Genomic DNA, 27995 nt, shown 5'->3' with positions numbered 1-27995 from the left:
GCATCATTTTGGGGGGGGTTTCAGAAAGTGTCCCACTTTACCAATACTCACCCTATTATTATTATTATAATTATTGGTGGTAGTAGTAGTAGTAGGCCTATGTATTATATTTTATATTTTGAGGAAAGAACGAAGAACGAGACCTAGGCCTATATCATATGTGGCACACCCACTTTTGTATGTTGCTTATCGCCTCTTTTCTCTGAAAAGAAATCAACTGTGGCGCACGAAAAGTATGCTCACTTAACTCTGTGTAAGTAACTGCAGGCAAGGATAGAGTAACAAATCAGAAAGTGCCTGCCCCCCGCCACTCATGAGAGCGCAATAGAAAGAGAAGGCGACAAAACGTTATTAATCTTTGATTTAAAAAAAGAAAAGGGAATCTTTGCCTCGACCAGTCGAAAGATTTCGTTTGTACCTATGCCATAGCACTGTGCATAAAACAGAATATTTGTGGTCAAGTTATGGTTGGTGGCAATAAGCGGGTGCTTTTATTGTCGAAGGAGGATGCCCGTTGGATTCCGCTACTTTCCTGATGCCTCTTTCCTTCTTCCTTATTCTTCTGAAAATGTATGGGATAATGAATGGTTTAATATTACGAATCAGCAATGAAGGAAAGTAATCGTTCGAGGAGATCGAATTGCGTGTTCAAGTTTGGGTTTTATAACTTCTTTGGAACTGTGCTCTGTGTGGTTTGGTGTCGCTACACATTCTTTCAACTCTTGGGTACGTCGATGGCGTAGATGGCGCAGTGGTAAGCCTTTTCTCCCCAACTGGAACCTGGATCATTTCTCGAATACTTGGATAAAGCTTCTGAAGTTCCCACAATAACAAAACATTTTTTTTACCGCCGTGGATTATAAACGCAACCCTGGAGAGCAGAAGAATAGGAGCAATTGTCGTTTTCTGGAGAGGAGGAATGCGGAGAGAAAGAGGCATCTAGAAGGATGCTGTTTCTTGTAAAATGGAATTGAAGATCATTATTGAAGTTGTTGTGGTGGTTTGTTCATTTTTTTCTTTGAGTTTTAGCCAAGAACTCAATCCTAAAGGCAGGAATGTATGCAAATTACCAGGGTAAGTATAGCTGCACTGCGGACGCAGAATAACGGGCTTCTGTCGATAAAAAAAGAGTAGACTGCCTCTATCGTTCTCCATGCGATGCAACTAGTTACTAGGCTACTTGTTGATTATTCAGGTCAAATTCTGAACTATTGTACTTTGAGTATTGACTATTCACATTGCAAAAATGTGTTTTAGACTCGGGATTACTGGTTTCTCTTGCCCTCCACTACCTAAAAAAGTTCATTTTCGATATTGTGTAGGCTAGTTGGTCATAGTTCTTTTCATATGCACTCTCCTTACACAAGGAGGAGTCCATCTGAGGAGCAGCCATCCAGATGCTACCTACATCTGGAACCGTGGGTAATGTTCTATAATTTCACATAGGGGGCGCTTTCAGGCCCTATATATTTAGTGTCACTGGCCTGAAGTCGTGGCATCAGCTATATGGCTGAAAATAACCACACAAAATTGTATGGCTGCAGCTACCAGAAACAAAGGTTAAGTTGTAGACTGAACTTATAGACAGGGGGTGCATCAAGTTAGCATAAGCCTACATTTCTTATTCACCAGTAAAGCACCTTTACTATGCAGACTGAAAACCACATGTCAAAGGAGGGTTGGTGTAGGACCAGAGTGTGTGAAATCTGTTGACATTTTGGCATTCCATAACAGAGGTCATAGCCCTTCTGTGGTCTGGTATTATACACATTTAAATGACATTACAAGTAGACCCCTGGGCCCTGCCTGCGCCTATCCTTACCTTTCGTGTTAGAATGTAATAGAATGTGACTCAATAGACAATGGTGAGCATTTACAGTGTCTCACGGGGAAAACATGTTCCTTTGTTGTCAAAGTTGTTGCCCAAATGTCTATAGTTGGTTTGAAGGTCATTACTTTAACATTTAGCATCTCCGAGGAGAGTTAGTGCTTACTGTGAACTATTCTCAATCCTTTATCTTCAATGCAATCACACACGTTTACTGTTGGCCCCACTCTCAATTTAAAGTCTCTACCACAATCCTATTCTTAGTGTTTTTACTGGCTTGCATGATTTATTTTTTGCAGTGCACCACCCCTATCATTTTCTTTCATTTGTGCATTTTGTTTAATCTCTTTACTGGGTTCACTGCTCACAGGAAGAATTGAGGGAAGTAGTTGTTCATTTATCATTGCTGCTTAGCACTTCCTATCTGTGTCCACGTGTTACTAAATCAACTCGCTGACTGTAGGGGGGGCATTGACAACATTAACAACGTTGGTTCACACATCATTGTTTGTCAGTATTCAATGCATCATAAAGTACCATGGGAAAGTGAGAAGAAGAAAAAAAACATACAAATTGAGAAAAGTTGCTATCTGATTTTTTTCAGTGTTGAGAAACAAATATTATGTTGTTGAATGAAGTGTTAAGTACTAGAACTCTGTTCAAAGTGCCAAATGTAACAATCCTGTGGCCGATAAAGTTTAGGCTATTTTGAGTAACTAAAGACAAATGTGGGTCCTGCTTTGATAATGAGAGACCAATGTGAGTCCTGCTTTATCTCAAAACGTCACATTTGTTACACAATGAACATAATGTGTTCTTTTCCAGAGCTGTGATGGATTGAGCTGTATGTCAAAGGTCAGATGGGGTCATCTAAAATCGCAGACACCACTGACCACATTGGAAATGCTTCACTAAAAGGAGATTTGATTAATACCTTACAAACAGCTTCTTGTGAGGTATAAATGAACCAACACAGCTTTTTATCCATGTATTAGCTCATTCTTGCGTCTTTAGACCCAATCCAGAATAGTAGGCCTAAATAAGACCAGTATCCCTTAGACTCTCCCTCTGAGTGACAGACCCAGTTCTAAGACAAAACAGAGAGGCTGAGATAGTGTTTTTAACAAATGCCAGGTTTTAGAGGGGAAAAACAGCGCATGTGTGTGTCTGTGTGCACGTGTGCAAGCCCTGACTGAAGGCAGAATTCCGCCCCCAACACTTTAGAGGAAGTAAAAGTGTGGTGGGGGCCTCTGGGAGGTCAGTGGTGTGGGAGGAAGAAGAGAAGCATCTGTCCTTTCCTGACAGAGCAGTGTGGAGAGGAGAAGAGAGCAGAGTGGAGGGGATCTAGCTTTGCTTCAAACTAGACCGCCAAAGACTGCCTCTCTAAACTCACTCCTCACTCCTTCCTGGCTAGACGTGGGGTCATCTTTAAACAGTATTTGTGTTCTTTCTGATACCAAAGCTGTGCTTGATTGAGACTGACTGACACACTGATCAATGGGATAGTCCCAAAAGTGCAAAACATCACCCGTCAGTTACGCCTGGTAGGTTCAATCACACATTATTAAAGTATTTGAAAGAAAACATTGTTTTTGAACTGTGGTTGTAGCTAGCTAGCTATTTCTAGAGTTGCTCTTCTATAGTCTCCATGGGTTAGCACTTCAGAGGCTACTATTGTTCTGACTGTTGACTGCTGACAGGCCGGGCAGGAGAGGTCGAGTTGAAGGGGCTTTGGAGAGAAGGATGTTTATGTGAGAAGTGTGTTATTCATATTTACCCATTTCTTTGCACATGGAAAGCATATGGAGAAAGTCAGAACAAATGCTGCGCAGACGTTTAGTTTTCAGCGTTTGCCACATGAAGGACAAGTGTGAGGACTGAGGAGATGAAAGGATAGTAGTGGATGTGCAGGGTGGTGGCATGTTGTTATATTCCAGTGTCTGTTTAAGTTGCCTTGCTTATTTTCTTCCTATCTGACACACTCGTATTTCTTCTCCTCTCTGTCAGGTCACCAGGCTTTGTGTGCTGCAGCGGGTGGGGGCAGATAGGAGAGGAATGTTTGACACGTATGTATACAGCATATCAACATCATAGCACAGTATTTTCATATGTAGAGTTGAAGTCGGAAGTTTACATACACTTAGGTTGGAGTCATTAAAACTCGTTCTTCAACCACTCCACAAATTTCTTGTTAACAAACTATAGTTTTGGCAAGTTGGTTAGGACATCTACTTTGTGCATAACACAAGTACTTTTTCCAAAAACTGTTTACAGACAGATTATTTCACTTATAATTCACTGTATCACAATTCCAGTGAGTCAGAAGTTTATATACACTAAGTTGACTGTGCCCTTAAACAGCTTGGAAAATTCCTGAAAATGATGTCATGGCTTTAGAAGCTTCTGATAGGCTAATTGACATCATTTGAGTCAATTGGAGGTGTACCTGTGGATGTATGCCAAGGCCTACCTTCAAACTCAGTGCCTCTTTGCTTGACATCATGGGAAAATCAAAAGAAATCAGCCAAGACCTCAGAAAAACAATTGTAGACCTCCACAAGTCTGGTTCATCCTTGGAAGCAATTTCCAAACGCCTGAAGGTACCACTTTCATCTGTACAAACAATAGTACGCAAGTATAAACACCATGGGACTATGCAGCCGTCATACCGCTCAGGAAGGAGCATTCTGTACTTTGGTGCAAAAAGTGCAAATCAATCTTGTGAAGATGCTTGAGGAAACAGTTACAAAAGTATATATCCACAGTAAAACAAGTCCTATATCGACATAACCTGAAAGGCCGCTCAGCAAGGAAGAAGCCACTGCTCCAAAACCGCCATAAAAAAGTCAGACTACGGTTTGCAACTGCACATGGGGACAAAGATTGTACTTTTTGGAGAAATGTCCTCTGGTCTGATGAAACAAAAATAGAACTGTTTGGCCATAATGACCATCGTTATGTTTGGTGGAAAAAGGGGGAGGCTTGCAAGCCGAAGAACACCATCCCAACCGTGAAGCACGGGGGTGGCAGCATCATGTTATGGGGGTGCTTTGTTGTAGGAGGGAGTGGTGCACTTCACAAAATAGACGGCATCATGAGGGAGGAAAATTATGTGGATATATTGAATCAACATCCTTCCCTGTAGCTCAGTTGGTAGAGCATGGTGTTTGCAACGCCAGGGTTGTGGGTTTGGTTCCCACGGGGGGCCAGCACAGAAAAAAAAAAAAAATGTATGAAATGTATGCATTCACTACTGTAAGTCGCTCTGGATAAGAGCGTCTGCTAAATGACTAAAATGTAAACATCTCAAGACATCAGTCAGGAAGTTAAAGCTTGGTCGAAAATGTGTCTTCCAAGGACAATGACCCCAAGCATATTTTAAGGACAATAAAGTCAATGTATTGGAGTGGCCACCACAAAGCCCTGACCTCAATCCTATAGAAAATGTGTGGGCAGAACTGAAAAGGCGTGTGCAAGCAAGGAGGCCTACAAACCTGACTCCGTTACACCAGCTCTATCAGGAGGAATGGGCCAAAATTAACCCAACTTATTGTGGAAGCTTGTAGAAGGCTTCCCGAAACGTTTGACCCAAGTTAAACAATTTAAAGGCAATGTTACCAAATACTAATTGAGTGAATGTAAACTTCTGACCCACTGGGAATTTAATGAAATAAATAAAAGCTGAAATAAATCATTCTCTACTATTATTCTGACATTTCACATTCTTAAAATTAAGTGGTGATCATAACTGACCTAAGAAAGGGAATTTTTGCTAGGATTAAATGTCAGGAATTGTGAAAAACTGAGTTTAAATTTATTTGGCTTAGGTGTATGTACATTTCTGACTTCAACTGTACATGTTTATATCACTTAGGGCCTTTTTCCTGGACAGAGATTAAGCTTAGTCCTGGACAAAAAAATGATTTCAATGGAGGTTCTCGGTTTGGTGAAACCAGCCCTCAATGTTTAATATGTGGACATGTAGTGATTCAGTACATCCTCCCCCTAGCTCTCTGTGAAGGTAACTTCACCTGTAAGGAAAATGAGGTATGCGTTAGGCCCAATGAATGCCGCTGTCGCCATGGATACTTCGGAGCCAGTTGTGATACAAGTAAGCACCTTATTTTTCGGACACATCTCACACGTCCTGTCCTAAAACATCAGAAACGACATATTCACCTAGATATAAGGCATCAAAGAAATGTTTGTGTAATGCTTATGATGTTCTCACCATAATATCCTGATATTACTTCATCCCTCCTTTCTCAGAGTGCCCCACCCAGTTCTGGGGCCCAGACTGCAAGGGCAAGTGCCAATGCTTTCCGAACGGCCAGTGTGATGATGTGACGGGCAAGTGCACGTGCAACCCTAACCGCTGGGGGCCCAACTGCGAGAAGCCCTGCCTCTGCCAGAAGGGCAAGTGTGACCAGGACACAGGCACATGTACTTGCCAATATGGCTTCTGGGGCCCTCAGTGTGCAAACAACTGCTACTGCAGTCTCAACTCTGTGTGTGACCAGAACACAGGAAGGTGTAACTGTAGTCCAGGCTGGTCGGGGAGGAATTGTGCCATCCAGTGTAACTGTAATAACTCTCCATGCGAGCAGTTTACGGGTCGTTGCCAGTGCCGGGAGAGACTGTGGGGCCCCCGGTGCGAGAGGTATTGTCAGTGTATCCATGGGAAGTGCAACCAGGCAGATGGCTCATGTACCTGCACACCGGGGTACCGGGGGAAGTTCTGCAGGGAACCGTGTCCCGCAGGTTTCTACGGACAGAACTGCAGGAACAGGTGAGGAACCACTGGAGAACATTACTCTGTGTCATTATAACCGAAAATAAGACATTTTTCATGATAGTGTAGCAGATGGGAAACTGAAATGCCGTGGATTCTTATTAACAGGGCTTTCTCTTAATTTTATTCCGAGGATCTTAATGTTAATGTTTTCTTTCTGATACGTATTATATTGTGGTTTTGGAGTTTTGATTGAGCTCCAGCTGATAACCCATAACATATCTTAAAATACTTGTCCAGTGTTTACAGATTTCTAGAAAATATGACCTATAAATAATTACTATATGAGTGAAATGTTGATTATTAAGTATTTTAAAAATCTGCTTTTCTGTGTTGGAATGGTGTGGTCGTACCCCAACAACAGAATGGTGTGGGCGTATACCGGTCATAAAAATTATTCATGCGAGTATAGTATTTAAAAAAATGTTTTATTTAACCTTTATTTATCTAGGCAAGTCAGTTAAGAACAAATTCTTATTTACAATGACAGCCTACACCGGCAATGCTGGGCCAATTGTGTGCCACCCTATGGGACTCCCAATAACAGCCAGTTGTGATACAGCCTGGATTTTAACCAGTGTCTGTAGTGACACCTCTAATACCGAGATGCAGTGCCTTAGACCGCTGTGCCACTCAGGAGCCCAGGAAGAGTCAACAGCATTATTTGGGTATGAATTAACAGAATATTAACTTTTAAAAGTGAGATTTTCACTGGACAGTTACTTTAAACATGATCGGTAAAAGTGTACTGTGGAATTGGTATTCACTGTTCCTCATAATAATCATCCAATATGCTGAAGCCATTCAGGTTAAGTAATTTACCTTGCTCAAAGTCTACAGAACTCATGTATAACATGAGCTGCTACATAGCCACTTTCCCACATTTCTCTGACGTCTATGTCATAGATGTTATAAGAAAAGGCAGTATGGAGGTGTAACATTTCTACAGGCTCCTGGAAATGTATATACAGGGACCGCTAAATTGTGTAGATACCAACACAAAGATTCGCTATAAAAATGTTACCAAATAGTCTTGCTGTCAATAGGCCAGGCCAAAAGTAGTGCACCATAGGGAATATTATGTTAATATGGTGCCATTTCCAAGGCAAATGTTTCATCCACCATCTTGATGCCCTCTCTCCCTTCATGTCCCGACTCCAGGTGTGGCCACTGTAAAGGCCAGCAGCCCTGTAAGATAACAGAGGGGAGGTGTGTGACCTGTGAGAGGGGCTGGAACGGGACCAAGTGTGATCAGATGTGCCTGCCAGGCTTCTTCGGAGAGAACTGCCTGGATGTGTGTCCCCCGTGTAAAGATGGTCACTTCTGCAACCGCATCGACGGAAAGTGCTCCCACTGCAACCCCGGCTGGATCGGGGACAGGTGAGAGAACACTCACTTGGAATGGAAACAGAAACACACGTACACACACATAAACACTTTTTTTTGCTTCTACCTGGTAGTTTATTGCACTCACCTGGTGTCCCAGGTCTGAATCAGTCCCAGATTCGAAGGAGAGGATGAAAACTAGGAGTGTTTTGGCCCCTCCAGGACCGACATTGAACAGCCCTGCTCTAGTACAACACTTGAAAACATAACTTCAAACAAAGACTTACAGTTATGCTAATATACACTTGAATACAAAGCTAGAGAAAATGTCAATTGTTGTCTACTCTTCAGCATGTCAAAATGTAATTTACATAGATACTGCATTATAATTACTATTTCAAATACCTGAACTTGTACTGGCACAGGCTTTCATGTTATGCTAATAGTTCTGAGACATGACTCACAGCTGATGTGACAATGACCATAATAAACAACATTCATTCCTGTTTTGTCTCCCTGGTCGGTAGGTGTGAGGTGCGCTGTCCCAACGGGACTTATGGGGATAACTGTGAGAATGACTGCAGCCACTGTTTTAACGGTGTTTGTCACATTGCTACCGGAGAGTGCCTGTGTGAGCCGGGATTTTACGGGACCTAGTGAGTCAGACCTTTCACCAAAACATCTTAATGTTTACGCTTCCCTTCATGGCTACAATACCCAGAGAGCAGTGGCGGTCGGTGCCATTTAAGATGAGGGAGGACAAAAAAATTTTTTTTATGAACATGGCCTCATTTCTATTGCAGCATATTGGATGAGTGTCATTCATACTCCATTCACTCAGCTCATTGTAACATTGACAGGTTTAGGCTACTACATGATACTATTTTAACGGTGTCTGTCACATTGCAACCGGAGAGTGCCTGTATGACCTGGGATTTTACGGGACCTAGTAAGTCAGACCTCTCACCAAAACATCTTAATGTTTACGCTTCCCTTCACGGCTACAATACCCAGAGATCAGTGGCGGTCGGTGCCATTTAAGATGAGGAAGGACAATTTAAAAAAAATATGAGCATGGCCTTATTTCTATTACAGCATATTGGATGACTGTCATTCATATTCCATTCACCCAGCGTAATGTAACATCGATAGGTTTAGGCTACTACATGATACTAACATTTTCCCTATACCCATCATGAGGTTGCTACAACCTAGCCTATGAATGAAAGTTTACAATGTAGGTGCAAAAGTCGAGAGAAATTTGAGCAAGCAAGGTGACAGACATTGACACATTCAATACCGCCTTGCACAGTCTTGACTGCATCTAGCTGATCAAGGGTGTAATCATTAGTCAAACACTTGCAAACAAGAATTTCTATTGGACAAATTCCGGTATGTTTATTCCCGTTTAATTCTGTTTGTTTTCATTTAAGAAACGTTTTTCAACAGAATCGGTGAAATGAATACACCCCTGATCACACGCAAACACAGTTCACTTTCATAGCAGCCACATAAAACAGGATGATCGATTTGAGCTTTGGATTATTCCTTCTCGCATTTACGCCCTCTCCACCACTCACCTTTTCCCTTTGCTTGTGGACTTCAGTGCACAACACATTAGCTGTCTGTGACTAGGCAAAAAAAACTTTCCAAGCCAAACCTTCATATCATAACCGCTAACCGCTACACACAGTCTACATCGCTGTCACCATTATTAGCTACCGTCAAGTCAACAATGTAGGCTGGTGACAACGATGTAGGCTGTGTAGTTGTTAGCGGTTATGATATGACGGTTTGGCTTGGAAAGCTAATGTGTTGTGCATTGAAGTCCACAAACTTCAGTGCACAAATAATGCATTAGTAAACCCGCTACAATCATGCAGTACAGTGTACAGTTAGCAAGCAGTTTACCAGTTACACCGCCAGGCCCCGGTGGCAATAAATTAATAAAACCAAAAGCTTACCTTGACTTGGAAGAGTTCCAGTGTTGCATAGCCATAACCAGATAGGTAACATAGCATCCCTCTCTTTTTGAGCCAGGTGTTTGAGTAGGCTAAACTAGCAAGCTGTATTTTACTAGCTAAGTAAGTGAAAGTGAAATAAATACTAAATATAGCTAGCTCCTTCACTCTCTCTTTCTCTCTTGCTACTCCTTCATTTATGAAGAAATTCATTTGTAAAAAACTGTTCAACTATTGTCTTTCTCTCTCTTTGAGTCAACTACTCACCACATGTTATGCACTGCAGTGCTAGCTAGCTGTAGCTTATGCTTTCAGTATTAGATTCATTCTCTGATCCTTTGATTGGGTGGACAGCATGTCAATTCATGCTGCAAGAGCTCTGATAGGTTGGAGGACATCCTCCGGAAGTTGTCATAATTACTGTGTAAGTCTATGGAAGGGGGTGAGAACCACAAGCCTCCTATGTTTTGTATTGAATGTACCCAGAGGAGGATGGAAACTTGCTGTCCTCCGGCGACACCATTTTGCCAGTCTACAGAGTGTTGCTAAGGCTACTGTAGACCTTCATTGCAAAACAATGTTCTTTAATAAATTATTTGGTGACGTGAATATATTTATTATAGTTTTATCTAAAAATAATAACTTTTTAAATGTTTCACTATTCTTATTTTTATCAAATTCACCTAGAGGGATGGTCCTCCCCTTCCTCCTCTCATGCTTCACTGCCAGAAAGAGTGTCCAACATGTCATGTTTTCTCTCTACTGTTTTTTCCACTCATCCGTGCTTCACGCTAGAGTTTCCTGTCTACTTGACTAGATCAGGAAACACTTTAGACCCCTAGCATATCTCTAGAACCCTGCTCAGGTCATATATTCAGGAAAAACTCCTGGCTGTACTCATTGCTTATTCAGTCAGTACAGGGAAGTAGTCAGTATTATATTGTCATTTTCCGTTTTTTTTTTTACTGTCTTTGAATCCCTGTGCCACTGTCTATTTAATTGTATGTTTCTCACATGGACACAGTAACTAAGTTGTTAGTGTCTTCTCTTTCTTCTAGCTGCAATATGACGTGTCAGATGGGTCAGTATGGAGTGAACTGTGCCCAGACCTGCTCCTGTCACGACAAGAACTGCAACCCAATGTCTGGGGCCTGCAACCTACGTAAGGAAACCAACCCACTCTCTTTCCTTAGTCACACATACATGTGCATGCACACACACACACACACACACACACACACACACACACACACACACACACACACACACACACACACACACACACACACACACGAGACACATATACACTCTGCAACCTATGTAAGGGAACCACTCTCTTTATTACCTCATTCACTTCTACAGATCTGGGTGAATGTTAGGTCACTGTTTTTGAAGTCAGCCACGCTGCAAGACCTAAAATGTAGATGTAAAAAGGCATTCTTAGCAGAGTACTTGCGGCGTCAAACCCTGGTGCTTCTAGTGATAAAGACATTTTTATAAGAAGAAAGGCACAACATAAAGAAAACACACCCCTGCATGAAACCATAGGGAACATATCAAATGGGTGCACTGCACATGAAGGTCCCAAACCCCTTGCTTGAACTGTTTGTCTAAATAGCCAGTTGATAGCGGTGACAGAGACAAGTTCATCCTAAATGGCACCCTATTCCCTATATTATGTACTACTTTTGACCAGAGCCCTATGGGGGAGACAATGAGCACTAGCACACATGTCGATTCAGGTCAATGTAGTAGTTGAGCCTAACGGTGTTTCCAGACTGCCTGGTGTCCTTTTTTTACTTTGTGTTTGTTGGCCCTGTTCCTGTCCCGCTGGAGAGAGAGAAAAGAGGAAGAGAGAACTGGAGGAAGAAAAGAGAAGGGATGGAGGGAGGAGAGCAGCTTGAGGAAACAGGGTTACCAAATGGACATGTTGGGAAGCAGTGATGATGTCACAGGTCAGGCCTTTGGGCTCTGCCAGGCTAGTCCCTTCCTTTTTCCAGCTGTGAACACAAGAGGCCTTACACGCCACACCCAGGCCACACTTCCATTCATCCACAGCCTCTGACAGAAGAGGGGCGTAGAGGGCCAGGGGCCAGCAGTATTTATCTATCTGCTAACTTATAGGTTATCTCACTGATGGCGTCATCTGGCTGCACAGTGCATGTATACTGTGGAAATTAAAGGTGCGTCTGAAATGGCATCCTATTCCATATGCAGTGCACTGCTTTTGATTAGGGCCCATAAGGCTCTGGTTAACAGTATAGTGCTCTATGTAGGGAATAGTGTGCCATTTCAGTCACACCCTGAGAGATGCTTATGCAACAGATGGACTGCTGTTCTGTTTAAGTGTATCCAGTGTAGAAAGGGAGGGGTGCTAATAAATCATCAATGAATTATGGCGGTATAGGGAGTGTAGTAGAGGAGTGAGAGAAAAGTGAAAAGATGGGGTTTGACAGATATTTCAGAAGTAGAATCCACATCAGGAGATAGATAATGCGGGTGGCGATTTAATAGATGGAAGTCAATTTGTCTGTTCCACATTGTCGATAATTTGGATATCTCTATCTCTTCAATGCCCACTTTAATGATTGGCCTACAGTATTTCCACAGTGTGGAGGGTCAACACAGTGCAGGACAGATTGAATTTCAGCTCCAGAGTTCTGGTTCTAGGAGTTCAGGGAGTTCTGACAGAGAGTAACATTAGTTGACACCAGATATATTATACAAATGGCTCTTGTTGGCACTAGCAGTCTGCACCAGTGTGGCACACCCAAAAATCCCTGCTTGTGTCTGTCTGCTGTTTCAGAGCCCAACCAGCGGATGGGCGTGATCGCGGCAGGAACCCTGGTCTCTTTTCTGCTCATTGTCCTCCTCTCGCTGCTTTGCTGCTGCTGCCTCTGCCGAAATAAAGATGACCACAAGTGAGTGACAGACACGGGCCTGGTGTAGGGCGAGGGATGGGATGGGTTGGAAGGGAAGAGTGGGCCATTTGCCTTCCTTGCTAGTAGCTCATGCAGATGGCTCTATCCTTTTAAATAGCTTTTTGCCCTTTTGTCTTATATCTGGGTCCTTGTTATAAGTTACAATAAGGGCCTAAAGTCTTTCCTGGTTAGTTCACATGGTAAGGAAGAACGGCAGGCCCTGCATATCGTTTGTAGCCAAATCAAAAATGGGTCAGTATGATATTGTGTGTGGTCTTTTTTTCTTCATGTGGCCCATGAAATGTTGCTTGTACTGCAAGCGTGTCAATACAGATGAACATTACCCACATTTGAATCAGTTTGTGGTGTTTCGTAATTTAGTATGTTTTCCATGGAGTCACCCCTCCCTCTTTCCCTCAGTCCTGACCAAGACAACTCTACCAACAGCAAAAAAGCCAAGCGGATCCTGTGTGGAAGATTCAGCCGAATCAGCACCAAACTCCCCCAGATCCCACTGAGACGACAGAAGCTGCCCAAAGTAGTCGGTAAGCCCCAATCCCTCCTCCCCATAGTCTACCGCCTCAACCATGCCAAGACAGAGCCTGCATCCTAAATGGCATCCTATTCACTAAATAATGCAACTCTTTTGACCAGAGCCCTATGGGCCCTAGTTAAAAGTAGTTTACTATATAGGGAATAGAAGGTGTCATTCAGGATGCAGCTACAGCCACTTTCTTCAATACGATACTCTCTAGTTTGTTTGTGTATATGCTCCATGCGTCTCCGGATGATCCCATAGTTTCTGTGTCATAATCATTGCAAGCCTCTTTAACTCTTCAGCAAGAGGGAGAGAGCGTTTTCATTTTACCTTTGCTCTGTGATACTTCTCTCTGCGACTCTCTGTGGAGTGGTTTTCAGACAATGAATAGGGTTGAAAAGTGTACTGCGGCTGCCAAATGGGTATGGGGTTTCATCTGAGAGGAATGCACTGGTTGCAGGGCTTATTATTCTTGGCACCCTTAAATACCATGTGTTCATATTATTACAACCCTAAACAGGCCCTTCTCTTTTTTCTCTCTCTTTTCTTTACTCATTTCCCTCCTTCCCTACTTCCTAAGAAAGTGAGTTGAGTTCCTACTCTGCTGGGCTGAAGGCAGTGTTATTAAGAGAGAATGGGTCAGTGTGGTGCTCGGGAGGTCTGAGTGGTGTTGAGTGATACTTTATCAAAGGCTACTCTGTTTGTGTCAACGTGGATGGGAGAGGAGGGAGAGTAGCTCCTGTCTGTCTGTGTGGAGGGAGGGAGAGAAGGAAGTGGAGGAAGGTCTCGTGGTCTGGGATAGGATTGTCTGTCAGGACCCATCTCAAGTCAGCTTAAAGGACATTACACATTGCCTACATACTGAAGAACGCTCCTTTGTCTACCCAGATGCCTTCTGGAATCTCTAGAAATTTCAAACACGGCCACATTCTGTGCCGTTCTGCTTTGGCTCTGCTATGTAGGAGTTAAATTGAATCATGGCTATCTAGACTGGTTCTGAATGCATGGATGGAATAGCTCTGACAGTGCTCTGACTAAGTTTTGGAATTAAGAAATGCCCTATTTGTGGGATATATTGTAGTTACCTTTACCAATTAAGATCAGTGATGGGGAAGGAGTTAAAAAGCGGTGACCTTGTTTCTCTCCTCTTTTACAACGAGTAGCATGTTCTTCTCCACTTCTTTAGCTGATTATTTCAGCTCGCAGCTGTCTTCATTGTGCCTGCGTAGAAACACACACTGGAACAGTATTGTCTTTGTCATCTAGTGTCATGGGACATTAAGATCATTTTGCACAAACACCCTCAAAGTTTACTGAAACTTATAAACAATCCGCCAGAGGCAACAGAAATGGCATTTTGTTAAAAGTCTATGCGTATGACCTTTCAAACAAACAAGCCCTTTCATTATTTTGTGCACAAAGCATATCGTGCCATGTCTGGGTTGCGATCAAGCAAATCAAGGAGAACAAACTACCACTTTGGGAATTTGGAAAGAGTAGAATATAGAGTTTTTGGTTCAAACCAAAACCAATTCTCTCTAAGTTTTCCTCCCTCACATTCAACAATACATGACAACACACAGCTATAAAATGACTGACTGAATTTAAGAATATACTTTGGAGTCCTTCTCCCAGTGTTATAGACTCTCTTCTTCATAAGGAGAGATAAACTGGTCAGCTTCTCTCTCTCTCTTTCTCTCTCTCTCTCTCTCTCTTTCTCTCTCTCTCTCTCTCTCCATCTCGAGAGCCAGGACGCTCTGCTCTGCTTTGCTTTCCTCATTGCCTGCCCACAGAAGCGTGGCCTGCCTGCCAGCGTTTTGAAACTCTACCCTCCCTGGGGCGCCGTCAGTCCCTTCAACATTCCACAGGAGGCCCACTGGACTCGAAACAGGAAGTGGCCAAATTTACCCCAGCCCGTGTCAGACCTATGATTTACCCACACTGTGGTCAACACACTACAACAGATGTGGCAAGACAAAAGGAAAGATGAAAAAGGGGAGGAATTGGAGGGAGGAAGAAAACCTTTATGCTGTCTTTACACAAACACTCACCCATTCCAAGACAAACGTAAAGAGAAACAGAGGGAGGAGGAACAGGAGGAAGATGAAGAGGAGGGGGAGGAGGAGGGAGGAAGAAAATATTTATGGTGTCTTTACCCAAATGCTCACCCAATCCAAGACAAATGTAAAGAGAAACAGAGGGAGGAGGAATAGGAGGAGAGGAGGAAGAGGAGGAAGAAAACATTTGCTCTGTCTTTTGCATAGCTCATATAGCTCCTCCGCTCCTTCATGCATAAACGTTCTCCCATCCCCCCTCCTCTTCTAAAACCTCCACACTGCTTATAGTTTGTCATTCCATTCTAAGCATATTTATTCCACGCCCTATACTATAGTTAGCTATCTCACGCTCGGCTGGCTGCCTTCCCCCATTTCCATTCCGTAGTCCTCTGTGTGTGTGCGTGTGTGTCACAAATGGTACCCTATTCACTATACTGTATAGTGCACTACTTTAGTAGTACACTATAATATAGGGGATAGGGTGCCATTTGGGATGCAGTTGCATGTCCGAATGCTTCCCTGTGAAAAGTGATGTGGAGCGGGACCACCTGCTCCAGTGTAGCTGGCCTCACAGGCAGCTATGATAGGCCTGTACAGCTGGGGTTCATCAGAAATGCACAGTTGTCTAATGGACTCTGTAGGCTGAGCTTTGGGCTTTCGCTGTTGTCCCGTCTCTCCCCGAAGAATCCATCCGGCTCCAGACTTTTAGTCTGGTGTGAACATTCAAGCACAGCAGTTGTTCACTGTATCATGAAAGAGAATGTATGGAATAAAGAGCCAGTTGGTTAGTCGGTCAATTGAGGTTACTTACAGTAGGCCCTATGCTATACCTATTGGACACTGCATCAGTCCTGAGTAATATAGTCTAGCACAGACAATGGTTAAGTCAACTGGGACATTCTGCTATTGTACCTCCATGGCATTGGAGTCGTCTGGTCATTATACTCTAGCATAGCAGGGCTGTTACAATAGTCATGAAGTGCATACCTTCCAAACAGAAAGTCTGCCATTTATTTATGTATCTACTTTATTGAATTTGAACAAAATAATTTTCAGCTGGAAGAAAAGCTGCTATGAAAGAATTGTCATGGCCTTTCTTTTCTGTGTCCGTGGATAAATATTTGGATGGGCACTGTTTATATTATATTGTTTCTAACGGCTGCCATTGCTACAATCCAACGAATCTACATCAAGTCAATTTCCTCCATTTAATCCCATCCCCATGGCGGTATTATGTAGAATTTCAACAATATCTGAACAATATTGGGATGTCACCAGATATAATGCCTGGAACAATTTCAGAAGTACGGAAAATAGTCACTTTCTGCTTGACTCTGCAGTATGCAGGATATCCTCATAGTACCCACCATTTTCAGTGGAAATTCCCACCAAAATAGAAAGTCCCCTTGCGTCAATCTAATTAACAAAATGAAAAGATTCCCATCAAAATCCATCTGTTCAACCTCTGAGGTTAACCGCTATCCACCTATGTCACTGTTTGTCAGACCTGGAGACCAGTCTTCTCACGAAAATGTACAGTATGTAGTGTCTGAAAGGTTTAGCTTACAAACTAATATGGAAAAGATGAGACTCTCACGAACAAGATGGTGTGGTCCATTTTGCTCTATGACATCCACATAGGACTTGTCTGAATTTGGTACCGCCGATGTGCCATATTCTGTCTGTAGCATCCAAACCGTACAGACTAATATCACCACTCTATGGAAAGACGAGACTCCCACAAACACGATGATGTTCTCCCTTTTGTTCTACGACCCCCACAAGTGTTACAGGACTCACAGGACTGAAGGTAACCCCATACTGGTTAAAACAATTCGTTTTGTTTTAACTGGGGGGATATATATGTGTAAAAATATATATATAAAAATCCAGAGCTTTCGTATATCTCCTAAATATAGGACAGACACTTCAAAATCCAATTCCTAATGATACATTTTTAGACTGTCTGTATTGCCAAGAAAATCTGATACCTACAGGGGTCCTAAAATTCTAAAATCTAAAAGCTAAATGAGCCATGGTATGACATCTTAAAACAATTCCATATGTTAGCTTAGTACACCCCCCCCTCCCCCCCCAAACCCCAAGGCTTAGTTAACAAGTGCTGTGAGAATAATAAAATAATGCTGCTTTTTCATTTACACATCTCCTGGTACTCATTTAGCTGTAGCTGTACCACACCTGGTTGTGTTGGTGTTAGCAGAGGTCAGTTGTTTTACAATTTGGGAGATGACATCCATGCCACAACGTTCATACTATAAACTCATAACACAATAAGGACCACAATGGAAATACGTTGTAAAACTTTTTTGATTTATCCTCAATGATTTTAAATGCAGTAAATCCACCTGTGTGGCTGAATTGTGTTTAAAATGGTCAAATAAATCATGTCAAATACATAGAGAGTTGGAGGGGAACTTCCAGCCAAGAGAGGGTTTAGTTTTAGCTTAGCGTTAGCGGAGAACAAACGGATGGGCTCATGTGTCCTCCAGTAGAGGGGGGAGGGTGTAAATTGAGGTATCTGATGTGGTTAGTGTCCAGTTAACGCCCAGTCACACACACACACACACACACACACACACACACACACACACACACACACACACACACACACACACACACACACACAGTCAGTCCTCGGGCCAGTTGGGGAAAGGAGAGGAGGAACCACAGACATCCCACGAACACAGCTGTCCCCAGACTGAAGGGTCAGCAGAATACATCAACATCTAAAGAGGAGGGAGGGAGGGGAGGGAGGTAGGGAGGGAGGGAGGGAGGGAGGGAGGGAGGGAGGGAGGGAGGGAGGGAGGGAGGGAGGGAGGGAGGGAGGGAGGGAGGGAGGGAGGGAGGGAGGGAAAGTACCTACATTTAGGAAATGGAGCATTCTCTGTCTATTGGAATGATAACTAAAGGAAAACTCGAACTTATTTCTCAGTAAATAGCAGTTTGTTCAAGGAATGTAGAAGCATGAAGATTGTCACAAAAAAATGTAAATCAACATGAAACACTATTGAAACATTCTAGATAACTCAAGCCAGACTGTACCGTGCCTGACAACATCAACACACTCCACAACATCTCTGTCGATCTGTTGTTCTTGTAAGGTAGTCCTGTCAATCTACTTCTCTCTGACCCCTGCTTCTCTGTGTTTGTTTTCTCTCCCTGTCCTCCAGTAGCCCACCACGACCCGGAGAACACATTCAACTGCAGCTTCATCGAGCCCCCCTCTGTAGCTGAGCAGCCCTGCCCCTCCTCCTGGTCCTCCCAGGAGTCCTTCGATTCCTTCGAGGAGGAACCCAGCGATGATGGCCCCGTATACTGTGTACCCCATGAAGGTGAGTCATTACACACACACACCACACACACACACACACACACACACACAGAGAGAGACACACGGACGGACACAAACGACGACGGACCTGTCTAAACAATGTGTGCCCCATGAAGGTGAGTCATCAGGAAAGAACAATAAACACTGTGATTAGCCACAGCTACTCCACAAATAAACACATCCAGGCACGTACGGATGCATGCACATACACACGAACACACACAAATATTTGAACATACACACACATGGAGTGGGATTTGTTTGTCACATAGTGTAAAGGAAGAATACGTACTAGGATGACTGGGCACTGAGTCACACACTTTTGCAAAGTTAATTAGAGAGATATGATAGTTAGTTATCCTTACCATGTGCCATCGAGCCCAGTCCCTTGTGTTGATGTGAAACAATAAACAGGAAATATAATGGTAAAGTCATCCAATTCATGAATCTCTCCTTGTAGTTTGGTGGAAAGCATTATGGCTATCAGTTTATATATTATTTTGTTTAGACACCCCCGTGAGTTTATTGTTTTTGGAGGCCTCAAAATGTCTTGATATTATTCAAGAAGATAAATATGATGTACACTCATTCTAAATAATGTGAACATGCCTCACAAAAGCATCCTTTATCCCTGATGATGCACTAATACTGTATATGAAGATTTTAATTAAACACCGCTATACAGGGCCTTCGGAAAGTATTCAGACCCCTTGACTTTTTCCACATTGTGTTACGTTACAGCCTGGTTCTAAAATGGATTAAATAAATAAAAATCATCAGAAACTGACAGCCATTACACCATAATGACAAAGCAAAAATTGTTTTTTTGATTTTTTTGCAAATATTTTCAGACCCTTTGCTATGAGACTTGAAATTGAGCTCATCCTTGAGATATTTCTACAACTTGACTGGAGTCCACCTGTGGTAAATGCAATTGATTGAACATGATTTGGAAAGGCACACACCTGTCTGTATGGGGTCCCAAGAACACAATGGCCTCCATCATTCTTAAATGGAAGATGGTTGGAACCACCAAGACTCTTCCTACAGGTAGCCACCCGGACAAACTGAGCAATCGGGGGAGAAGGGCCTTGGTCAGGGAGGTGACCAAGAACCCAATGGTCTCTCTTACAGACATCAAGAGTTCCTCTGTGGAGATGGGACAACCTTCCAGAAGGACAACCGTCTCTGCAGCACTCCACCAATCAGGCTTTTATGGTAGAGTGGCCAGACGGAAGCCACTCCTCAGTAAAAGACTCTCAGACCATGAGAAACAAGATTCTCTGGTCTGATGAAACCAAGATTGAACTCTTTGGCCTGAATGCCAAGCATCACGTCTGGAGGAAACTTGGCACCATCCCTATGGTGAAGCATGCTGGTGTCAGCATCATGCTGGGGGGATGTTTTCAGCGGCAGGGACTGGGAGACTAGTCAGGATCAAGGCAAAGATGAACGGAGCAAAGTACACAGAGATCCTTGATGAAAACCTGCTCCAGAGCACTCAGGACCTCAGACTGGGGTGAAGGTTTACCTACCTTCTAACAACCTGTTTTTGCTTTGCCATCATGGGGTATTGTGTGTAGATTGATGAGGGGAAAAAAATATTTTTTACATTTTAGAATAACACTGTAACCTAACAAAATGTGGAAAAAGTCAAGGGGTTTAAATACTTTCCGAAGGCACTGCATATCTATTTTCAGAAATGTTGGTAAATTAGCTCTTGACGCGCTGATCCCGTAACCGGGATCAACATCCAGCGAAAAATCAGAGCGCCATATTCATAACCAAATCTAATAAATTCTGTTTCTCAAACATAGGACTATTTTACACCGTTTTATAGATACACTTCTCCTGAATCGAACCACGTTGTCCGATTTCAAAAAGGCTTTACAGCGAAAGCAAAACATTACATTATGTTAGGAGAGTACATCGACACAATAGCCACACCGCCATTTTACGACCAACCACATGCATCACAAATAACCAAAACACAGCTAAATGAAGCACTAACCTTTGACAATCTTCATCAGATGACACTCCTAGGACATCATGTTACACAATACATGCATTCTTTTGTTCGATAAAGTTCATATTTATATATAAAAACAGCATTTTACATCGGCGCGTGATGTTCAGAAAATGTTTTCCCTCAAATGCTTCCGGTGAAGCAGCGCTACAATTTACAAAATTACTATTCGAAAACATTGGTAAAATATAATATTGTCATTCAAAGAATTATAGATTAACATCTCGTGAATGCAACCGCATTGCCAGATTTAAAAATAACTTTACTGGGAAATCACACTTTGCAATAAACGAGGTGCTATGCTCAGAAAAATAGGCTAGGCGATACAGGTTAGCGCCATCTTGGAACCATCTAAAATCAAATATACTATTGTAAATATTCCCTTACCTTTGATTATCTTCATCAGAAGGCACTTCCAGAAATCCCAGGTCCACAACAAATGTAGTTTTGTTCGAAAAAGTTAATAATTTTTGTCCCAATAGCTCCTTCTTGTTAGCGCATTCCAAAGGCTACTCATAATGTACGAAGCGAGCGGGACTTGTCGTCACGAATGTGCAATTTTTTTTTATTTACGTTCATTCAAACATGTCAAACGTTGTATAACATAAATCTTTAGGGCCTTTTTCAATCAGAATCAATAATATTGAATAATATTCAAGGCGGACGATTGCATTGTCTTACTAAACGTTTCGGAACGAGAGAGTACCCACGGGCATGTGTGTCATAGTAGTAATGGCCCTCCCTCTATGACACACTTTCCAGGCCTCTCGTTCGGTCAGTTTTTACAGGAGAAGACTCAAACCACTTTGTAAAGACTGTTGACATCTAGTGGAAGCCTTAGGAAGTGCTAAATGAATCCTACCTCACGGTGTGTTTCATAGCCAAAGGCTTGAAAGTGATTCCACAAATCAGATTTCCACTTCCTGTTAGGATTTGTCTCAGGGTTTTGACTGCCATATGAGTTCTGTTATACTCACAGACACCATTCAAACAGTTTTAGAAACTTTAGAGTGTTTTCTATCCAAATCTACTAATTATATGCATATCCTAGCTTCTGAGTTTGAGTAGGAGGCCGTTTAAAATGGGCACATATTTCTTTCAAAATTCGCAATAGCTCCCCCTGTCCTTAACGTGCGTCAAGAGGTTTAAAGAAATTATGAAAGTGTTTTTTCACTATCTAATAATGGCAATAACAGATGTATTTGTTTAAAATCTATTACTTGATGGATTAATTTCAGAGAGACAAATAACCATGTTTTTTGCAAAATGCTGTATTTCCACCTCACTTTCAGATAAATAATTAGTACTGCTAGGTTTTACACAGTCAAATGTATTCAGTAGAGTCATATGAGATCTGTATGTAAAACATTTACTTTTGACATTTTAGTCATTTCGCAGATGCTCTTGTCTAGAGCGACTTACAGTAAGTGCATTCATCTAAAGATAGCTAGGTGAGACAACCACATATCTCAGTCAAATATACAGGATATGAACATACCATTCCTGTTAAACAATGGATATATATAGCGTCTTGAACAGTGGTGTAGTGGTGCCTGGAGAAGTGTGTTTCCTATAATTTTGCCTACATTTTTCCAAATTGCACCCTGTGTGAAACATTATATTAGAAACAGTGACATACACTCTGAATGAACTAAAATGATAAATCCCATATTGGTCTTTCACAATCAGGCCAACCCAAGCAGTACTGTTCAGTAGGCTAATACTATTGAAACAGATAAACTGAGTCAGAAATTCACAGGTTTCAGATTCTCCGCCATTTTTTCTGGCTTTCTTTCTCAAAGTCACACTTTGTTTTTCTTCAGAAAAACAACTAAAAAGTCCATAACAATGCACATCAGGAAACCACTTTTGAGGTCTGGTAAAAATCTAATAAATTGTGATTTTTTGATGGTAGCTACCCTGTAATTCAAGTATGCAGGTACCTAGCACTATTGTTTGATTAGCTGTGTTTCTGTAGCACATGATATGGAGTTTGCAAAAGAAATGGCTACTGGATTGATGCAAATAATCATCATGATATCATTCTGACATATAGGCATGCGCTACTTTGTAGCTAGTTAACATTTAATAGAGAAGGTTTTTCAGAAAGCCTTTCCATCTACCAGAAGACAGTTAGGCCTATCATTAGCATCACTATATTTTTCCTGTTCCTTAATTGTTTGAAATCCGGACGTTTTACTTAATATTATGAGGCATGTCTTACCTTGATTCAAAGTAGCCTAAAGACAAAATCCCACCATAGAAATGTGGAGGCAATTATTTTTATAATGGTTTTCTTTCAACTTTCTTTCATTATCTAGCAGCCAAAGACATTATCCTAATCATATTAGCAACCCATGATAATTGTTGCATCTTTAAATTCCACCTCTTTCTAACGGATATTTCCATCTCTGTATTTCACTCTCTGGCCATGAAACCGCTTGCATGTGCAGTGCGTACTTCAGAACGGTGTTTTCCCGCAAATTGCATTTTGTAACATTCACGCACTGCCATGTGTACAATGCTGCGCCTAAAATGTGAACAAATAATAATTTATCGACATTTGAAGCAAAACATTCCAATCTGTTCTATCAGCCCTATTAATTGATACTGCTTATACCTCTGCTACACTACTTTGATACCTATCAGTGGGAATTAAGAAGTGAGTATAGGCAATGCCCACTGAAAAATAAGTGGGTATACGGCGTATACCCGCACCTACACCACTGGTCTTAAATACAAAATCTGAGAACAGTAATATTTTACACACACATGAAGGTACTCATAAGCGATCATTTCTGATTAAATAAAAAAAAGAAAAAAATGTGTGGATATAGTGTTTTGGAAATAAACTTCATATTCTGACCACCTACGTATGATAAACATTACCATCCAAACTAAACCTGACTCTCATCAATCATATATCTTACTGTCCCATAGAGTCACTGAATGAGAGTAAGGAGAAGCCAGCAGCTGAGAAGCCATCCGCAGCAGCTGTGCCCAGTGAAGACGATGCAGGGGAGTACACCTCTCTGAAAGACACCAGCGCTACCAGTACCACCACCAACAAGCCTCAGGCTGGGGACGGGAGCGAAGCAACCCTGCTCAAGTCCTCCGACAGCGAGGGCTCCACCAGCGGCTCTGAGTCGGCCATCGGGGCCCTCTATGCTCGCATTGCACGCCTCTCCAAGAACTCCAAGGACGAAGAGGATGGGGGTGGCAGCACAGTTACAATAGAGGTCAAAGGTAATGGCAAGCCACCTTCCCCGGGATGGAAGACCACCACCAAACCACGCCCGCCAGACCCCTCCACCAAACCGAAGGTGTCGTGGATCCATGGGAACACCGGGGGTACCACACCCCAGGTGGAGCAGCTGAACCAGGGGGGTAAGGGGCTGACAGTGCCCAAGGAAAGGACGACCAGGAGCTCCAGCGACAGCTCAGCCAAGAGCGAAGAGAGGCAGAGGCTGAAGGAGACGTCCAAGGAGAAGAAGAACCAGGAGGGGAAGGGGACGGAGGTCAATGGTTCCCCCATCAAACACAAGGCCCACCGGCTGGGAAGGTCCAGGGAGGATATTAACCACATGGAGCACATAAATGGAGTGGTGCAGAACGCTCTCAAGAAGATCGGTAACTTCCACAACTCCAACTCTGACAAGAAGGTGGCCGAGAAGGCAGCCGCTTTGGAGAACCCCAAGGAGCCGCCCAAGAGCCCCAAAGTGATCCACCCACACATGAACTCCGAGGCTGCCACACTCCTGGCAGCCCAGCTCAAAGAGAAGACGCAGAGCATCAACCGGAATGAGGGCACTGGCCTGGTAAAGACCAACGGCCTGCCCACCCCAGCCTTCCGGGACCGAGGAGACCGGGAGAAGCCCACTCCTCCGCAGAAGGCCAAGCGGACCACTCCGGCCACCCCAGGCCACCAGGGCTCCAACAAGCCTCTGCTGCCCACCACCACCAGCCTCCAGAAGATGGTGGGTGTGGGGGTCCCCACAACGGACCCAGCCACCCCCGAGGTTGCCCCCAAGAGCCCGGAGAAGCAGGACTTGAACGGCTCCAGGGTGGGAGAGGGTGGTGGTGGAGCAGTGGACGTCACGCCAAAGAAGACCCCCATCAAAAAGCCTCCCAGAAAGAGAGGCAAGGAAGGGACATTGGATACTGCTCTGGAAACTAAGACACCAACAAAGACAGCAATTATGCCACCGCAGATAATCAAATAGACCATTTGTTACTCCAATACCTATTGACCAGGGTTTTTTATTGTTACTCACACATATGACAATGGGGAATTAATTACTTTTCTTCCAAAGGAGACATGCAAAAGGACTTGGTGGTTTTTCATGAAAGGAATTTATTATGTGTGTGTGTGTGTGTGTGTGTGTGTGTTGTGTGTCCAGGACCAGTGGAAAGTAAGTAGAACTTTGTTTAAACTGTGGTTCTTCTCATTGGTGTGGGAGTGTGTTTGTATTATATTGAACTCATATACCTGCAATGTATCAGTTTTCCACTTCAAAGCCGGACATAACTGTGGCAGTGGGAGAGTTCTGACAGCGGCAAACAATCATCTTCTATTTTCTTCCATCTATACTATATCTCTCCAATGCCCACCACTATATTTATATAGGAATTTCCAACAATATTTGTAATTTAAAATGTTTTTCCTCAACATTGTATGTGATACAACAATAGAAATGTAATCTATGCAAAGTGAGGTCTCAAGTTGAAACAAGGTACTGAGAATACAAATATAGTATTTGTCTGTTTGATTTAAATTAGCCAGTTTCAATAAGGAACACTCCATAAAGGAGATTGAGTTATTTGTATCTTTTTTTGTTGCTATGTTGTCCACAATCTAATGTTTTAGCTGAAGTACAGTACGTTTGTTCCACAGTTTTGTCAGTCACAGTTTATTGACAATGAAATGAGTAATCAATGCAAACTTTTAAGGAAGCACTTGTTGTCATTCCCCTCCCATCAGAGCAATAGCCCTGTATTCTGATGGCACGCACTATATTACCTGGATATGCTGTAAAAGCAGCTAAAAAAAGCTAAGGTTATGTTCTTTCGTCGGGCCTATTGAACAGCTAGTGTACATGTCTTAGTCTTAGATTCTTTCCCACTCAATAGTTTTCAGCCTGATTCTTACGCACTAATAAATGTGGGTAGGCAATGTTCCTTATACCAAATGCTTCTGTGCATTGTTTCTGCAGCCATTGTTTTCTAAGAAGCACATAGAGACAAATGTATTGCCACTAGGTCTTTGGCCACTAGAAACAGTCTGTGAGAGGCATTGGCTTATCTGGTATTTCTCATCATAATGTTGTTTATAAAGGTTGAAGTCATGTTTGAATTCCACATCCACAGGGAACGTAACAGATTAAATATTATACTTACATTTTGATACTTCAATCATTCTTTACCAGTATATTAATCATCCACCTACCTAACAGACAATCTAGTCATGTTACATTAGAAGGTTACTTTTTCTTAACTTGAATTCCAGTGTGGCTAATTAGCTGAATAATGCTAGCTAATTAAAGCTAATTGGTTAAAGAGGCCTTATTGAATCAAGGGTAACACTTACCCCGAAAGGGATGTATTGTTTAATCAACATTTCATATTGTATTAAGTTTTACTGGTTTTATACATATGAGGATTACTACATTACAAGAGGAGGATCGTAGAAAAGAGTATGGAATATAAATACAACACTTCATTAAAAAACAATTAATCAATCTGCATAATATAAGGTAGTACAAAAGTGGCAGTGGTTCAGGCTGTGGATTCAGACTTACTGAAAATTCAACAGTTTTCAGAGCTATTTGATAATGCTTATGATTGTTTTGGTGCCTTTGATGTTTTCATTTTTTTATGGTACAGCCAGCCTACTCTTTACCAGTGTTCTTTTTCTACACGTGAAGGTGTTTTTGTATCAGTATAATTGTATATGTGTGTAAGCTGCGCTTATATGAATTATTTTGCTACTTATTTTTGTTTGTGTCAATGAACTGGCTTTCATGTTACATTTGATTGTTTGTGTCAGGCTCTCTGCAGCCACAGTATGAGTATGTACTTTGTAAAGTTGCCTTTGGCTTCTGTCAATGTTATTGTTTGTTTAACACTTAACTGCATGAAGCAGAGTGAAACTTATCTGGCATTAATAGCTACACAGGAATCTATAGCCTACTCTCTTTATCTTATCGACTTTCCCAATTGCTATAATTTTGTCCATAGGAAATATCAAAACTTCAAAGGATTATACAGGATGTGCATTATTGTGTTACCACTGTTATTAAGTACTAAAACCATATGAGCTGTGTGATTATAAAGTGCCAATTTAAGCAAGCAGAAAACACATCTTTTTATATCTGACTGACTGGCCTCTGCCTGCTTTCACAGGCTACAGTACATATTTGTAAGCAGGGCCTCATAACGCTGCAGAAACATTATCAGCGATATGGTATATTTGTTTGTTTGTCTGATCTGATTTTCAGTTGTTTATTGTCGTTGAATTTGTTTTATTTTTTTTTATTTACTTCTTTGAAATAAAAGCGATACATGTAGCTATATGGACATTCTCACCTCTCACATTAATCTGTGAACCTATCCCTCAGTCAACCTTTTGCGTGCTAAAATATTATCATTACCATCACACAAACATCACACAGTGGCCCTAGAGTATTGATTTCAGAACCAGACATATAGCTCCCTTCCACCATTCGTAGCCTAAAACCACCCATCCTCTTAGCAATAATTGATATTTTACAGTTTCCGGTGACTCCTGGCTGCCTCTCTCCTGGAGACAAAGAGGATACAGAGACTTTTTCACAGTCACACTCGATCATCAAAGAGGCAGAAGAGCCAGAGGACCCACTGCTGGGCTCCTCCTGAGGGAGACAAGAGCTCCTTTCATGGGGGAAAACAGTGGGAACTCTGTGCTAAGGACCCCAAAGTTAATGCATCATGCGCTGCATATTTGTACTCTTTTGGGGGATAGAAGGGTATATAGCCAGGAGCAAGGCAGAAGGCTGTGAAGGAGTGTATGGATGGATCATGTGGTCAGGTAATTGAATCCAGAAGACCGGGTCATTGACTTGGGCCTGCACTGCTGACATGGTACTCCACTTCCATGTTTTTTTAACTGCATGTGTGTGCGAGCATGCGTGTGTATGTGTGTCTTTCTGCGAGTGT

The 27995-nt window shown here is 42.3% G+C and overlaps 1 protein-coding gene across 3 annotated transcripts; it reads left to right on the top strand.

Annotated features, from left to right (window-relative positions):
* Positions 1 to 146: 146 nt before the first annotated feature.
* Positions 147 to 27371, top strand: LOC106585229 (scavenger receptor class F member 2). Of its 3 annotated transcripts, none has more exons than XM_045706666.2 (11): positions 147 to 1074; positions 3836 to 3894; positions 5838 to 5939; positions 6098 to 6617; positions 7782 to 8000; positions 8474 to 8602; positions 10966 to 11069; positions 12714 to 12828; positions 13249 to 13373; positions 18618 to 18776; positions 23742 to 27371. In XM_045706666.2, the coding sequence occupies exons 1-11, from the start codon at positions 965 to 967 to the stop codon at positions 25022 to 25024; spliced, it is 2925 nt and encodes a 974-aa protein (XP_045562622.1). In that variant the 5' UTR covers positions 147 to 964; the 3' UTR covers positions 25025 to 27371. The 3 variants fall into 3 exon arrangements, with proteins under 3 accessions (XP_045562622.1, XP_014026696.1, XP_014026697.1); XM_014171221.3 differs by having other exon boundaries at positions 151 to 1074; positions 18615 to 18776; XM_014171222.3 differs by having other exon boundaries at positions 152 to 1074; positions 13276 to 13373; positions 18615 to 18776.
* Positions 27372 to 27995: the final 624 nt, after the last annotated feature.

The sequence above is a fragment of the Salmo salar genome, chromosome 24 (assembly GCF_965601325.2).
Source record: "Salmo salar chromosome 24, fSalSal1, whole genome shotgun sequence".
Classification (NCBI taxonomy): domain Eukaryota; kingdom Metazoa; phylum Chordata; class Actinopteri; order Salmoniformes; family Salmonidae; genus Salmo; species Salmo salar.
This window is presented reverse-complemented; position numbering and strand designations above follow the sequence as displayed.

Coding starts and splice junctions, on each gene's coding strand:
- LOC106585229 (XM_014171221.3), top strand. CDS start 965: ATGGAATTGAAGATCATTATTGAAGTTGTTGTGGTGGTTTGTTCATTT. Junction 8,001..8,473: donor CCCGGCTGGATCGGGGACAG/GTGAGAGAACAC, acceptor CCTGGTCGGTAG/GTGTGAGGTGCGCTGTCCCA. Junction 8,603..10,965: donor CCGGGATTTTACGGGACCTA/GTGAGTCAGACC, acceptor TCTTTCTTCTAG/CTGCAATATGACGTGTCAGA.